Genomic DNA, 16188 nt, shown 5'->3' with positions numbered 1-16188 from the left:
TGACGGGCTCCAGCGAAGTCTCCTATAGTTTCTCTCTCTTCCATTTTCTCTATCTCTCTCTCTAAGTAACAAAGGGGTGAGGGGTAAAATGGTATTAAAAAAAAATTAAAAACAAAAAAAAATCTTAATGGGGTATTAGGGAAGACTCCCTTAGAGTGTATTGGGTAAGAGAGAATTAAAAAAACTTAATGGGGTAAGTGGGAAAAAAATCTCTAGAAATGGGGTAAATAGACAAAAACCCTTAATATGTATAAACCCAATTATATGTTCCTTCTAAAGCAAAATTGTGCAGCAAAAAAACAAAAGAATGTATAGTTATGCTTTTGAAATAAATTAATGTTCAGACACGTAGAAGGTCTATAAATTGCTTAGATATCTTCTAGATAATCAATCCAAAATCACGTTGTGCTTTCATTTCTATAAACATGTAATCATTCTACAAAATAAGAAGCCCTCATTTCGCTTTCACAAGACCCGACGACTTTGTCATATACCTCAACATAGAATCCCTACCTCCTACACCTCAGAAAGAATTGCAATCTGTTTTCTTTTTTCCCAGAATGAGGATGACATTTTTTTGCGGAAAGAAAATTCGAATATAATCCTAATCATGCACTTATTCTTGAAGAGAATTAGTCACAATGAGAAGTCACATAAATGTTTATTGTGGACAAGGACCAACATTGATGCGATATTGCTAGATAGCAAAACCATATACACATATACCTTCAAGTTTTGGGTCGTAACTTAATTCAGTCAAGGCAGCTTTTAGTTCAAAAGACACTGCCGACACATGTTTGGAAAATCAGATGTGACATTGTGAGTTGGTTCCATATGGATATGTTCCAAACCAAAACTATATATTAACAACTCGTCAAAATCCCTAAACTTTCATACTAGATCTCGTGATCAAATTAGTGACCCCATGAAAGCTACTCCCATTATGTTGTATTAAATAAGATCTGTACCTGCATCAGGCTCCAAAATTGATTTGAGAGAGGATAAGATGCTTGGCAAAAACAAAGATTTATCATATATAGTTGAGTTCTATTCGGCTACTCAGCAACAACACTGTAGTTTAATTATCGAAACCATTCATCATTTAGGTTAATCTTCACGCATTTATGCCAGTAACGTTTGTTTATCTAAGCAGACAAATACAAGTTTTCAGATATAAGTGGAATAAATGGTGATGGTACAATTTAAGGGGTGAGTAATCCTTCAAGGATGACTTGAAAAGTAGCCAATTTCGATTCATTATTTGTGGATGTCAGGTCATGAACGTTTCAGATAATACGAAAGCAACAGGGGGGAGGTGTGGTGATAATTGGAACATGGAAGAGGGTATAGATGACTATGAAAAGGAGAAGATAAAGCAATCAGCAATGAGAAAGAGATTGAACATAGTTGAAGAAATGGTTGTGATTCAACAGGAAGAGTGCACTATTCAGGGAACTGAAATATACACTATTGCTCTATAAGACAGAATTCGGGTGAGATGGAATCATCCATATGAAGGGAAAACAACTTTGCACTTGATGACGACCAATATTATTCATTTTGCTTCTATTTTATAACAATTGAACAATAATAATACATGGAAACTGGAGACTGCTCCTCAACATACAATTTCATCTTGTAACATTGCTCCAATAAATGCCACATCCTCTGTACATGGTACAAGTTGCTCGTGGAAGCCTTCTTTTCAAACTTCTTCCAAGCCTTCATTTGTATCTTACGTGGATTCAAATAGAACTCGATGCTCTAATAGTTCTGACAAAACGCTCCTCATCTTATCTAATGAAATAGGTTTTAGTATAACTCCATCCATACCAACCCTCATGCAGCTCTCCTTTGTCATCCTGTCCATGTTACCAGTGAGTGCGACTAATACTGGCCGTTCATGACGCTTAATAAATTTTTCATGAATCTGGACAGTGAGTTCAAAACCATCTATGCTTGGCATGCATACATCCATGAACACAACCTTGTGCTCCTGAGATATAACACGCAAGAACTCCTCACTTGAGCTTACAGATGTTACATCACATCCCAGGTGCACAAGGAGTCCCTCTGTCGCTGACCTGCTGACCCTGAAACAGGGAAAAGATAATGCAACAGTCACTATCTTGAATATATATATATATATATATATATATATATATATATATATATATATATATTAAAGGTGTGTTCATCATGAGCCAATACATATTACAAACTAAAATTAGCAAGTTTTCACACCATGCTAATACTATTATAATATTATCTAACTTCAAAAAATTTCAGTATTGAAACCATAATAAAAGATATATATAGATCAGTCTCACTCGAACTCATGTTAAAGAAAGAGGGTATTAATTTAAACAGAACTTAACAGACATGTCATTGAAATGGTTGAAACATAGATCAGATAGGACTCATATTAACCCGGGTAAAAAGAATAAAACACCAAGCATCAAAGTGGGTATCTGAAATCATATTAAAACTGATATGAAGTTGAATCCTAAATATCTGGCCAAAAAATATTGAGCTTGTGACTCCCGCATACGCCTGTACAATTGCAAACACGCCTACGATGTAAGCCCTATGATAATTTATAAGGAAGTTAGTCAAGTTACAATAAAGAAGAAAAACCAGGCATTACAACTCGACTTCCATAACGATCACAACTAGGCCTCTACAACTACATCCACAGCCAAGATGTAAGCCTTTCTTCTTCTTCTTTCCTGAATATAAAAGATGCAAGTCCTGTTGACTTACTAGTGTCACATCTTTAGGTATGTAAACACCTACTTTCCTATAAATGATCCAACTTAAAAATAAATAGCACATGCTGCTCCCAGTAATTCCAGGTCTCTCATTTCAAGCTCATCCTGTTATCTTCTTGACGAGAAAAAATTTTATTAAACAAAAGACAAAATACAAACACAGAGAACAAGATGTCCACACAAAGCACATCCTGTTATCAACTCCTAAACTGATAAACAGAATAAATCATGCACGTCCAATTCAACTGGCATATAAGCTTATACCTATTCAAAAAAAAAAAAAAAAAAACCGGAGAGTAAAGCATCTGAAAATCAACACAGTAGGAAAGGTGGCTATGTTACTGACCCGTTATCATCCATGACAAGAACTTTTAACCCAGGAAAGTCTGAATGTACATGATTTGCTTGCGTTTTAGGCGCAAAAGGCAGCTTAGATTCATTCGACTGTTCTGAATATCCGAGTTTCACAATGACAGTGGCAGTACATCCCTTGCCCAGACCATCACTTTCAATCCAAATGTGCCCCTCCATAAGATTTACAAATCTGATCGCTTCATGCAACAGGAAAGTGTGGATAAATTTCTCAACATACTAATCCATTTTTCAAAAGCATTTAAACGCTAAATGCTAGGTGAAATTATATCTATACTAAAGCAAAATGAAGAAGGTTACTGTGCTTATGAACGGTAATCTGACCGTTTTTGCCTTTGCATCCTCTCCTGTCTTACCTGCTTACCCCCAACAAGTGTTTGCTAGCCGTGGAAGTAGATAAAAGCTCATTGCACTGTTTCCTTTTCTTTTTTTTCCTTTTTTCTTCCCAACCACCAAACCCCCCCCCCCCCCCCCCCCCCCCCCTCTCTCTCTCTCAACAATTGGACTGTGTATTAAAAATTCCAAACTACAATCAAGCTGAATATGGTTAAGTACCTCTTACAAATTGCAAGGCCAAGTCCACTACCACCAGAATTTCTAGTAGCTAATGACTGACTTTGTGCGAATTTGGTGAAAAGCTTTGGAATATCCTGGGGATTAATTCCAGATCCTGAATCTTTTACCTGCACAAGAAAAGACAATAAGAGAGAGAGACAGAGAGAATCTTCCAGAAACAGAAGGGTTTCAATCATTTCAGGAAACACACCTGTACCCGCAGATAAAAGTGATTATCACTCTGCACTGGAAAAAAATCAGGAGCCCAGAAATCTCTTAAGGATTCTGATTTGGCAACAAAAACTGCGATCGAGATGGTCCCTTCTTTTGTGAACTTCACAGCATTCCCGACAACATTTAGAATAGTTTGCATAAGGCGCTTTTCATCACCTACCACATATACTGGCAAATCTGCTGCTAAATTTAATGTAACCGACAACTTTTTGACAGAGGCAACAGGCTTAACTAAACTGTGCACCTGCAATTAGAAACACAGATCTCAAGCAAAGCTGCTAAAGAATTCAATGTATGCCATGCTTGTCCAAAATTAAGTCATGTGGCAGGGATGCATAATCGAACCTCTCTGAATAAAGAATGGAGGTTAAAAGTTGCTATATCAAGTTGAAGGCTACCATCTTCAAGCCTTGAAAGATCTAATACATCATTAATGAGGGTAGCCAAAAGGTTACTGCTCTTTAGTATTGTTTCAACCATCAGGCGCTGCTCAGGTGTCAGTTCAGTTTCTTGCAGCAAGGAAGAAAGGGCAATAATTGCATGCATGGGAGTTCTCATCTCATGGTTCATAACAGCCAAGAAATCATTGCGAGCACAAATTGCAATTTCAGCATCCCTCCTGGCCAAATCAAGTGCAATATTCTGCTCCATAAGAAGATCCCTGGCCTTCCTTGACTCTTCTAATATTGCAGCATGTGAAAGAGCAACTGCCACCTGCATCAACAATAGGATAGAAAATCTTCTTATTTTATTGCTTATGAGATGGTTTTCTATTTTTATTAAATTTATTTACACCAAGTAGTACAAGACATTTCTCAAGAATGCAATTCAGATCCAAGGTTCAGCATTTAACCAAACAACCAATAAATTGAGTTTCCTGAAAGTTGGTTAAACATAATCAGGATAAGAATAACATGAAAGATGGTCCAATCACGAGTTATTAAGGTAAACATCGCAGCCTACTCAAAAGTTCTTGCAAAAACCAGAAGCTTCTGCTAAAACAATATTACTACTGTCCAAACACCTTAGTTTTGGCCACACATCAAGCATCAACTCTAAACTAATTTCAAAATACCTAACAATATGGTTAAGATTTCGACCTTTTTTTTTTATACATTTGATTCAAAATATCCATAACTTATACTCTATTTCTCTCAGCATCAATATCTTATAGATAGTTCCATCAACATTCCATATTGTGTCGATATTTAACATCTAGTTAGGCATGCTACACCTTGTGTTCTATAATATCAAAGTGCTCATGAAGTTGCATTGTTAAATAAATCAAAGTGCTCCTTAAAAATGGTCAGATCTTGGACATAAGTGAAAACCAATCAGACTAAAACACCACACTGGCAATGAAACAATTGAATCAATAAGATCTTATCCAGAGCACCTATGGATAACCATAGTGACCTAGGGCAGCAAGGGATGTCTGATGAAATTGAAAGACATAGGGGTTGTAGAATCTAGCGATTTTATGGCTTTGAAATGGGTAAGATATATGGTTTTGTTTGGGCTCTTATGGGGAAATAATTGATTTGGGTGGTTCTGGGCAAGTTCCCTACTTTGAAGGGGTTTAGTGCTCAAGAGTAATCAAATTAGAGCTCCAAAGTTAGCAATTTGGGGTTTTCACCAGGATTGATGATTACGATTACTGCAATATGCAGAACATAAAATAGGAATGTAACAGAGAAGCTAAGTGCATCAAAACTTAGGGTTCCTTCAGCATCAGACCTCTAAGAATCCTTTATGGGTCCTAAAGTTTCACAAACTTGTCCTCCATTTGATGTGAAAAAAAAAGATCACCATAAATACAAATTCGTATCAACTATAAAGCCTATAGGACTTGGACTCTGAAATTCAAATCTATTTAGACTCAATTAAAACGCTAATATAACATTAGTCCCAATACAGAACAACAATACCCGAATGATACATGGACGGAAATCAAGTAAAACTAAATCAAAGGCCCATATAAAGAAGGAACAGAAAATTTCAAAGTTTTCCCTGAATCAGCTAGAATGTAAAAACTGAAACTAAAAGCAACTAATTTGTCTATGGCAGAGGAAGATTGCTACCAGGACAAATTGAAATTGGCCATACTGAAATGATATTTGCCAAGTGATAAAAACATATTTGTCTAAACTTTATCATTCTTATTGCTCAGTGATCAAAATAAAATATCAGTTAAAAGTATTTCTTGTTGCCTGTATGACATTGTAGTTGGGAAAACAGAGTATCTGGACCATAAAACATACATATTCTGGAGATTACTATGTATTCTTGATGAAGAAATGAAAATAAGAATTGTATAACAGAAATCCACCATATTTGCAAATCAACTAGCTGACATGTCACACAACAATAAAGCACCTTGTGAATATGCTATAGGACATGGTTATATGTACATAGATGCATAAACCACACACACACACAAAAAAAAAAAATTACTCTTATTGAATATAATCGTAAGTACATAGTAAGTACATAAAGTAAGCATCCTAAGAAAGAGATAAGGATAACTGAAGAAAAATCATATTTGAACCAGATAAACCACTGTGGTTTTTACCTGATCAGCAACTACCTCCACCAGCTCTAACTCATGGACATGCCATTGCCTAGCACTATCAGAGGGAAGCATCAACACCATCAAAGCATAGCGTTTTGTTGAGAGCTCTGGCCAGTCATTAATTTGGAAGTTAGAGAGATGTAGGAGTGGGACACGAACTGCAACAACCTCCCCAGGAATGTGTTTTCCAGCTATAGGCCTTAGTCTGGCCACTGGAGAATTCGGTGATATTTTTACTGTACCGTTGTTGTTAAATACTTGATTGATCACAGGAAGATGGATGGGTACAGTGTATCCTACTGGATTCTGCTGATGAAGAGTATATGATAGTTGAAGCTCCAACCCAGTGCGTGTTGGCATCCACAAGGCACACTCTTCCAATGTCAAAATTCTACCTAATTCAACAAGTGTGGTTTTCAGTATAGTATGTCGATCAAGAGTGCTTCTGATCTCATGCGTCAGCATCCTGACATGTCTACCTGTTTCTTCCTGTGTACGAATCAAACCCATTTCTCTGTCGAGCTCTGCAGCCTTGTTCTTCAGGAATAACTCTCTAGTTTTAACACTCAGTAAATCAGGAATAATATGAACAAGCATGAGGGCAGTAGCACATGACACCGCAGCAGTGAAAACCTTGGCAGTAGCCATTACTATGGCCACAGTTCTTGAATGCACGCTAAAAGTCCATAAGTTAATAAGATGTGTCGCTCCACACAATACAATAAAAGCACCAAACTGAACAAGAACCCATTTGTATGGAAACACGGCAGATTTCTTGACAAAGTAGATTAACTCCAGAGGGATGGAAAAATAAGCAAGTGCAATAAAGAAATCTGAAATGTACTGATACTTCATCAACAATTCATCAGCCGGCCATTGTGGCTCAATGCAGCACCCCTCCATCATGATTCAGCCACTTGAATGAATATTACTTGTTTCTACATGCCCACAACATCGAAATCAAAATAATTAAATAAGCAAAAAAAAAAAAAAAAAGTAAATTGACAACCAAACCCAACATCAAGAACAAATAAATCCAGCCATTCCGTATTATTAATTACTAGATCAATTTAATGAGAATGGAGATATATATTTGATAATTTGATAGAAAAACAGCCATCATTGGAAAAACAAAGCCTATAAAAGTTTACAAGGTATTGGGTTCTCTAAAATACTGAATGGCCATTGGATTTGGCCAATTTGTTTTGGGACAGATGCCAAAATATTATCATGGTACCTGAGCATGCCGATGTGGTAGGCCGAATGGCAACACATCCTCCACGTCACCGAGGTTAAGTTTTGTACACATGTTTGGCTGCAGTCTCGCCACATGTGAGGGCAAGTATTATCCCACATCAGAAAAATAAAGCCTTCTATAAGAACTTAAAGCCTTGGCCTTTTCATCCAACACCAATGCAGAAACTCGACAGTTCCCAACTTTATAAAGCTCTTAAGCAAGGTCTTACATTTTCACTGTGGAATGGTATTCCCAACACACCCTCTCACCAAAATTGACATCCAACCGAAAACCAATTGACTATGGATGCAGAGGCTCAAGAACATATAAGCCCTTAAGGAAGGCTTTGTTTTCCAATGTGAGATAACAACATTGATGCAAACCAAGTCGTATCAATAACTGATTGAGATCTACTGATGGGCTACTTACATTGGAGAAAGATACGATTGGTTGTGGCCACACCATATGGTAGGATCCAAGACATAGTGGGCCACTGCCCTTGCTTGGATTCTAGATCTTGCAGGTTTTAGTAATGCCTACCTTCTGTTTGTTCTATGTCTTATGTAATATGGTAGATGACAGTATAAAACTTTTTGTTGATGCAAATATAAAGTAAAGTCTGAATGCATTTTACATATTACTTAGGTGGCTTCGATCATCACACGTTTTACTTGAGAGCCATAATCTAGATTTTGATTAGTAAATGAAAGTATTCAAAGGTCAAGGAATTTCTTTAAACGAAATAAATAAGAGAGAGAGAGAGAGAGAGAGAGAGAGAGAGAGTGTGTGTGTACTCTACATCTTTAATGATACTTGCAAAACACAGCTTGGACACAGCTTCTTGGATGCATAATTCTTTCTGCATTCAAAAAAGGTAAGTTATACCGGCATCTAAGATCACATTTCAATTGAGACTAGTAACCAAAGATCAAGTGAATAAAGCAAAATATATAAACAGGGTTAGATGAACTATAAGACGACATCAAGCTTCATGAACATGATTATCGTGGGAATATTTATAGAATATAGCAAAAGGAAAAGTCATATACATCATCTAAAATGCAACCATTCTATCCAAAATATCTGATTACAAGACCGGCTACTATTGCAATCCTTGTGAAAAGTTCATTTATCCCATACAACTCAAGCTCTATCATAAATTTTACAAACCTAGGAGTTCATAAACTACACCTACAAGCAGCAATAAAAGTATTGCTCTAATGCTAAAAAAAAAAACCCCAAAAGAAATCTGGGTCCAAATCAATCAAAAAATTGCTACTGCAAACAGTTGCTCACAAAATCAAAGACAACAAAAACAAAGTGGGTTCTGATATATATTGCAAAGCAGACAACTTTATCGGCTGAAAAGATCAAAAATCAAACCTTGATGAGGTCTGAACCTCCTTCCGGCAAAACAGCAGGTTTCTGAAAGCACTTACGTTAATTGAGTGTGGTTTTCATTTTGGGTTGGACTGGGGAAGGACAGGTTTTGGACTTGGGAGGACAAAAATGTAATATTCGAAGATTTTTGTTTTTTTTTTTTGGGTCAGAACTGATATTCATTAAAAGCCCAAAAGGGCAAAGGAGGGGCAACACAAGGGCAGCCCAACCCTCAAAGCGACTTCAAGTGCAAATTACTTCAAATCTTTATATGTATATATAAGTCAAAATAAATACGCTCATAAACCAAAAAGAGCCCAACAAAAAAAAAATTATCCTGCACAATATAATCTAAGAAATTGATTATCCATAAATTTATGTTGAACCGGTTTGATAAATAATCACAGACAATCAAATCTCAGCTGCAAACTCTATCTCGAACGAAGAAGAAACAAGAGGAAACTGACAAAAACATTGGGCTATAGATAGAAGAGTACATTGTAAAATACTATTTTACCAAAATTATTTGACCAAAAAACCTAAAATAACCCCTATGGGCCTTGGTTCCTTGCATAGTTTGATTGTATGACCGCATAGATCTCACAAGAACACAAGCTACGCACGGGCCATGCTTTTCAAACTGTGTATCTATTGGTAATTTTCTAATTAAAGAAATAAGTTTGTACTTCAAGTTCGAGTTGTTGTACTTGTTCACATAATTGTCTATTATGAGCCTAAAAATATGTTGGATTTTTTTATTTTTCTTTATCTTTTAATCAAGGGAGAAGGAAGGATTCAAACTTCAAAGCTTAACCAACATTTTGTTGGAGATATTTGTTTTATCCACCAAACTAAATTGTAGTTGATCGAATTTTAGCCGAATTGAATAGCTTTTACTTTCATATTTAAGATTAAAGATGCAATATGTGAATTCTTTCAATCAAAACTACAGTTACTCCACATATATCTCTTAACCATATCCAAATAACCCCCGCCAACACGATACCCCATTATTCCAACAATATGATCCCTATGCCACAATTCTGGCACAACCCAAATTAACCAAGCTGCACCCTTATCATCCAAATCAAGATCTGATCCCTCATCCTTTGCAAAAAAACCAGTTTGCCTACTACCATTAATCTCATTTTCGACCTAATCCGACACCATTCCATCTTCGATCTACTCAGAGACTAGTCCATTTCAATTTCTAACCAATGCCCAATATACCACCACCACCTTTGCACTACTAGAAAAACAGGTACTTTCACACGGATGGATTCTGTGTGAATACATTGAAATACACACGGAAGTCTGTGTGTATGGGCAGTTTCACACAGTACAGTCACGGATTCACAATTTGTACGTGTTGCGAGCGTTGCTAAATCATTTTCACACGGAAAGCTTGTCCGTGTGAGCTATATTAGGAGGTGCAGCAGGTTGAACACCATAACTCAAACCAAGTGATGAGTTCACTGGAGGCATTTGTGCACCAACATCTATACTGGAGTTACAAACATAATTATCATTTGGAGGAGATGTAGAGCGAATACGACTTCGTCCATGATTACGAGTACTCCTATTTGGACGCTTAGAAGACATTTGACAAAATTAACTGAAAGGCTAAAAATGCAAAGACTGAACTTCAGAACTCAGTTCGAAGGCAAAGTTAACAAAAGATGATGATATTTTTGGGAGAAGAAGGAAAGGTGATGCTGAATTTATAGAGGATACTAAAGAAAAATTGTTGTAACCTATACACGGTACTCTGTGTATAAACTGAAAAGAAAAATTTGATAAGACTAAACGCTGATATTAGAATATTATGCTTTTACATTTTCACACGGAATACAGTGGGTAAATTAAAACTACACTTATTTGACATGACTAAAAGCTGGTGTTGGAATCTTATTATTCATATTTTTACACAGATATCTGTGTGAAGTGATATTTCACACGGAAAACAGTGTGAATTTTTAATTTACCCTCTGACAAATTTTTACATTTTCACACGGAATACAGTGGGTAAATTAAAACTACACTTATTTGACATGACTAAAAGCTGGTGTTGGAATCTTATTATTCATATTTTTACACAGATATCCGTGTGAAGTGATATTTCACACGGAAAACAGTGTGAATTTTTAATTTACCCTCTGACAAATTTACAGGATTCTCTGAATTGTACTTTATTTCACACGGACTCCGTGTGTAAATTGAATTGAAAAATATTGGGTACCAGTTTGAACCTTATGTAGCCACAATAGTCTGTGTGGAAAATATATACACACGGATTTCCGTGTGTACTATAGCACTTTATACACGGATAATTGTCCGTGTGAACCTCTGTGACAACACGATCCGTGTGAAAGGACCTGTTTTTCTAGTAGTGTTGGTTAATCGTAGACTTCGCAATGACGATTTCTTCCACAGTCCAATCAAAGGGCCAACCAAGTCACCCAACCCATCTAGCCGCAACTACCACACACCAATGAGATTGAAACCTACCATCTGTGTAGGAGCTCTACCATGATAGAGAGCGCCAATGACAAGAAAAAGATCGAGCAAACGTTAGGGAGGCACATTCCTTCAGTGCTTTTTTTTGTCTCTAACTTTTAAGTATATATAGGTAGTAAACTACGGAAACGTGCACATACAATACAGAAAAAATACATACGTCTATTATTTAGTTAAGTTCATGCAATAGTTTATTGAAAAATTAAACAAAGCATTTTAATTAATTTTTAAATTTTAAAATATGAATTTGTATCCCTTCAATAATATGCTTGAAATACGGTAAATATATATATATATATATATATATATATATATATATATATATATATATATATATAAAGATGTATATACAGTATTTATATAATACTTTTGAATTTAAAAGTATTAGAAATTAAACAAGTCTCATTTCCCTTACAAAAAAAAAACAAGTCTCATTTAAAAGTACGAAGTACAGAAATATTTTTAGAAACTACGTTAGTATGTGTATTGTTCAAATCTAGGAACCAAACGAGGCCTAAGGGTATGTTGAAACTTGACTTGAGTACACGTTGTTGATAAGTTGATGATAACCTTGATCAAGAATTTGATTCTCTAAAGAACCTCCATTCTCCCATTGATGCTATTAATTAATAAGATTTTGAGAATCTCCTTCAATATGAAGGTTTTGATGCTTTTTTTAATTGCTTGATTAAGAAAAGAAAATAGTTAGGTACATGGTTAGCAGAAGTTTTTTATTTTTATGATTTTATTTATTTGCTGGATTAGTTTTTTCATTATGAACAGTACTATATATAACTTTCATGGAGAATTTGGGTAATTTTTCTAAAAAAAAAAGGGCAGTTTGGATTAAAACTGAATGAACGGAATGCCAACTCAAGATAGCACATTACAACCCTTTATGCACACTGCATTACAACTAACCTACCTTTTAGATCCCTCTCGCTTCCTGCATATCCTTGATTTCTTTTTCCTTTGCTAGATTCAAATTTTTTACAGTCATTATTTTTAATCTCTTTATTGCCTTGGAAAGAGGATTTTCTACTTCATGGGATTTAAACCGTGAGGAAAGAAGAAGATTGAGAAGAAAGAAGACGCGATTCGAAGGTGCCTTAACAATAAATTCATCTAGAAGCGATCGAAGAAAGAAGCAATATGACTTCAATGAATTCTTCAATGGATTCTTCGATGCCAGAATTCAAAAAGAAAGGATATACTCTGCAGATGGACACAAACGATAATGTGACTGTATGTTACTTGAAAAATACAAGCGGTACAGATGGGTTGTGGAAAGCTGAAAACCCTTTGCTAGATTCTCTTCATGTACTTGTCATTCAGCTGGTTCTCATCATGTTCATTAATCACGTTCTCGTGTTCTTCCTGAGACCCTTGCGCCAACCACGTATTGTAGCTGATATTCTTGTGAGTGCTGTTAATTACATAATTTCTACTTATATGTATATATATTTAATTACATAACAACTGAGAATATATAAGAAATAAATTTGTGATTGATTTATGGAGCATGCATGCATGCATTGGTTAATTTTTGTATGTAGGCTGGCGTTCTACTGGGTCCAACTGCTATCGGGGGTCATCCTATTATAAGAAAATTCGCACTTTCTTTCAACAGCTTGTTGACCTTAGAGACTGTAGCAAACTTGGGTTTGGTTTACTACATGTTCCTGCTTGGCATAGAGCTTGATTTCAGACTAGTAATACGCACCGGGAAGAAGGCTCTTAGCATTGCTGTTGCTGGCATTGTTGTTTCTGTACCCGTCGGCTGGTCCTTGCATTACTATATACTGCGGAATCAAAAAAGTAAAGTTTTGAAGGAGGATGAGCAGGAACGTTTATGGATACAAGGACCTTTGTTTTGGGGCATTACCCTTGCCACCACCAATTTTGCCGATCTCGCTCGAATTCTTGCAAACCTCAAGCTCCTCCACTCTGATATTGGACGACTTGCCTTGTCTGCAGCCGTTATCTCCGACTTGTTCTCAGGGTTTCTTTTTATGATGGCAATGGCTTTTGTTAATATTAATTGGTGGTCGGTGGGGTTGACCTCGGCTTTCATAGCAATCTTTGTATTTCTAGTTCGCCCAGCTCTCTCCTGGATACTCCAGTGCACAACAAAAAAGGACAGCTATAGTGAGTTCCATGTCTGCTTCATTCTAACCTCGATTGTGATATGTGGATTCATAACCGATGCATGTGGTGCGCATTCTATAGTGGGAGCTTTTGTATTGGGAGCTATTATGCCTAGGGAACTAGAGATCAAAAGCTTTCTTGTAGAGAGGATTGGCAACTTTGTGTCCAGCATAATGATGCCTCTCTTCTACTTGGTGGTTGGGCTAAGGTTCAATGTTGATCGGATATTATATGCAGAGAAAGGAAAACCAAATGGAACTACCGAGTTCGATGTCATGGTGGCTATCGCTCTGGCTTTTACAGCTAAAATTGTTGGCACTTCTATCGCAGCCTTAATCAACAAAATTACACTTCGAGATAGTATGATTCTTGGAGTCCTCATGAACACCAAAGGCTTATTGGCACTCATTATACTCAGCTCTGCTCGAGATCTAAAGGTATGTACGAAAACTAGCTAGCTAGCTTGTTAGCCAAGTACCATTAACTTGTTTAGTTGTTGCTAGCCTAGTACCATTAACTTGAGTATAAACTAATTAGCATTTTCATGATATATTTAACAAACTTTCCTGCCTGCATTATGCGGATGCAAATATGTTTTTGGAAGAAGAGTTGCTCATATGAAAATGTCATTCGTATTGATGCAAACATATATTGTGACATTTTTTCTATCACTGGATTTTCATCAGCTTGCTTTTTAGATATACAATTAATGTTATAAGATAACAGAAAGGTAATATGTTGGCACAAGTTTTTTAATCACATAGATAGACTTGCTATATTCTACAAAGTGATTGACAAACCTAAGTGTAATCCCAACAACAAAAATAAGAGAAGAAATAACTAAGAAAAAGAAAGATAAGAAAAGTAGGTAAGTGGGACTGTGGGAGTGGTGTACATAATTTTAATTATTTATTGATTTTGTTATTTACTATTTTTCCTTTTATATATAAATTTTATTTTTTGAGTGATACATGTTAAAAAAAAAAAAATCAACAACTTCACGTTTTGGCTTTATATTTAGACTATATATATAGAAATCAAGCCATATATGAATGCTTTTTGAAATTCTTTATGTGTATGCAGGTCTTGAATCAGCAAATGTTTGCGATAATGCTAGTAGTGGTTTGGGGGATCACAGTTCCCGTTGGACCATTCCTAGCCTTCGCTTACAAGTCCAGCAAGCGTTCCCCACTATACAAACTCAAAAACATACAGAGTGTTGGAACCAACAAAGATTTTCGGATCCTTGCATGCACTCACACTTTAAACAACACATCTGGCATGATTGAGCTTATTGAGGCTTCTAATCCATTAGAACAATCCCCAATCCATGTATTTGCCGTCCAACTAGTGGAACTTACCAGCCATGCATCGGCCATGCTCATCGTGCATGACGCTTGCAAGTCCAGCAAACATCGCCACGAGGAGGAACAATCTAACTCTGCCTCCAATCTGCTCGAAACCTATGCGTTGCAGAGAGAAAATGTCTCTGTACAAGCACTCACAGTAGTGTCTGCCTACAACACCATGCATGAGGACATATGCACCCTAGCTGAGGATAAGAATGTTGACCTTGTAATCATCCCGTTCCACAAGAAATCTAACATTGATGATGGGACGTTAGAGGATTCCAATCCTTCTTTCTTGGGTATCAATAAGAATGTGATCGAAAACTCGCCGTGCTCTATATGTGTCTTTGTGGATCGTGGGCTTGCTGCATGTAGAATATTTAGTAACTATAACAATGATTCTGCTGGCTCTGCGAGCGCAGTTAGAAGACATAAGATTGTCATGTTATTCCTTGGAGGGACAGATGATCGAGAGGCATTAGCATATGCATGGAGGATGGCTGGCCATTCTGGGATTCACTTGACGGTTATTCGGCTTACCTTGCCTAGAACATCGACAGTAGAACCGACGAGACTAGATGACAAAGACAATTTTTTGGAGGAAATGGCAAGCACTCAAAGGCAGAACCAATTTGATGACTTATGCATTGATGAGTTCAGGCTTAAGACTATGAACAATTCCACTATACGACTATTTGAAGAGCAAGTAAGTAGTTGGGAAGAAATTCACAATATATTAAGGAGCATGGAAGGGGAGTATGCTCTGTGCATAGTGGGAAAGGGCCATGGAATGACATTATCCTTCAAAGAAACATCAATGGATTACGACGACGACGATTATGATGAGCTTGGAGCACTAGGAGAAGCATTGATATCTTCGAGATTTATGACGAATACATCAATTTTGATAATAAAGCAGGGTGCTCCTTTGGATGAAAGAAAGGTAGAGAATAAGATGGGGCATGTAGAAGAACAGTTAGGTCATTCAATTTGGCAACCTCCCCCCAGAAAAACTACTGACAGTGTAATTCAAACCGATAATTTGTAAACTAT

The 16188-nt window shown here is 36.5% G+C and overlaps 2 protein-coding genes across 6 annotated transcripts; one reads left to right on the top strand and one right to left on the bottom strand.

Moving 5' to 3' along the window:
• Window positions 1-1421: 1421 nt before the first annotated feature.
• On the bottom strand, window positions 1422-9225 carry LOC133742944 (ethylene receptor-like). Of its 5 annotated transcripts, none has more exons than XM_062170662.1 (8): window positions 9125-9225; window positions 8541-8600; window positions 6505-7442; window positions 4278-4646; window positions 3910-4176; window positions 3699-3826; window positions 3118-3315; window positions 1422-2093 (listed from the first exon to the last, which is right to left on the bottom strand). In XM_062170662.1, exons 3-8 carry the CDS (start codon window positions 7408-7410, stop codon window positions 1736-1738), a joined length of 2226 nt encoding a protein of 741 aa, XP_062026646.1. In that variant the 5' UTR covers window positions 7411-7442; window positions 8541-8600; window positions 9125-9225; the 3' UTR covers window positions 1422-1735. The 5 variants fall into 5 exon arrangements, with proteins under 5 accessions (XP_062026646.1, XP_062026647.1, XP_062026649.1 ...); XM_062170663.1 differs by having other exon boundaries at window positions 8536-8600; window positions 9125-9218; XM_062170666.1 differs by lacking the exon at window positions 1422-2093 and adding an exon at window positions 2562-2883.
• A 3586-nt stretch (window positions 9226-12811) lies between these two features.
• On the top strand, window positions 12812-16183 carry LOC133744430 (cation/H(+) antiporter 15-like). Its single transcript, XM_062172538.1, has 3 exons — window positions 12812-13057; window positions 13195-14223; window positions 14870-16183. The coding sequence occupies exons 1-3, from the start codon at window positions 12812-12814 to the stop codon at window positions 16181-16183; spliced, it is 2589 nt and encodes an 862-aa protein (XP_062028522.1).
• The last annotated feature ends 5 nt before the right edge of the window (window positions 16184-16188 follow it).

This window comes from Rosa rugosa, chromosome 4, assembly GCF_958449725.1.
Source record: "Rosa rugosa chromosome 4, drRosRugo1.1, whole genome shotgun sequence".
In the NCBI taxonomy this organism is placed as follows: domain Eukaryota; kingdom Viridiplantae; phylum Streptophyta; class Magnoliopsida; order Rosales; family Rosaceae; genus Rosa; species Rosa rugosa.
This window is presented reverse-complemented; position numbering and strand designations above follow the sequence as displayed.

Bases quoted from the DNA above. Each gene is read 5' to 3' on its own strand.
- LOC133742944 (XM_062170662.1), bottom strand. From the start codon at position 7,410: ATGATGGAGGGGTGCTGCATTGAGCCACAATGGCCGGCTGATGAATTG. The intron at 4,647-6,504 runs GTAAAAACCACA...TTGTTGATGCAG, and splicing joins TGGAGGTAGTTGCTGATCAG to GTGGCAGTTGCTCTTTCACA. The intron at 4,177-4,277 runs GTTCGATTATGC...TTCTAATTGCAG, and splicing joins TCCATTCTTTATTCAGAGAG to GTGCACAGTTTAGTTAAGCC.
- LOC133744430 (XM_062172538.1), top strand. From the start codon at position 12,812: ATGGATTCTTCGATGCCAGAATTCAAAAAGAAAGGATATACTCTGCAG. The intron at 13,058-13,194 runs GTGAGTGCTGTT...TTTTGTATGTAG, and splicing joins GTATTGTAGCTGATATTCTT to GCTGGCGTTCTACTGGGTCC. The intron at 14,224-14,869 runs GTATGTACGAAA...ATGTGTATGCAG, and splicing joins GCTCTGCTCGAGATCTAAAG to GTCTTGAATCAGCAAATGTT.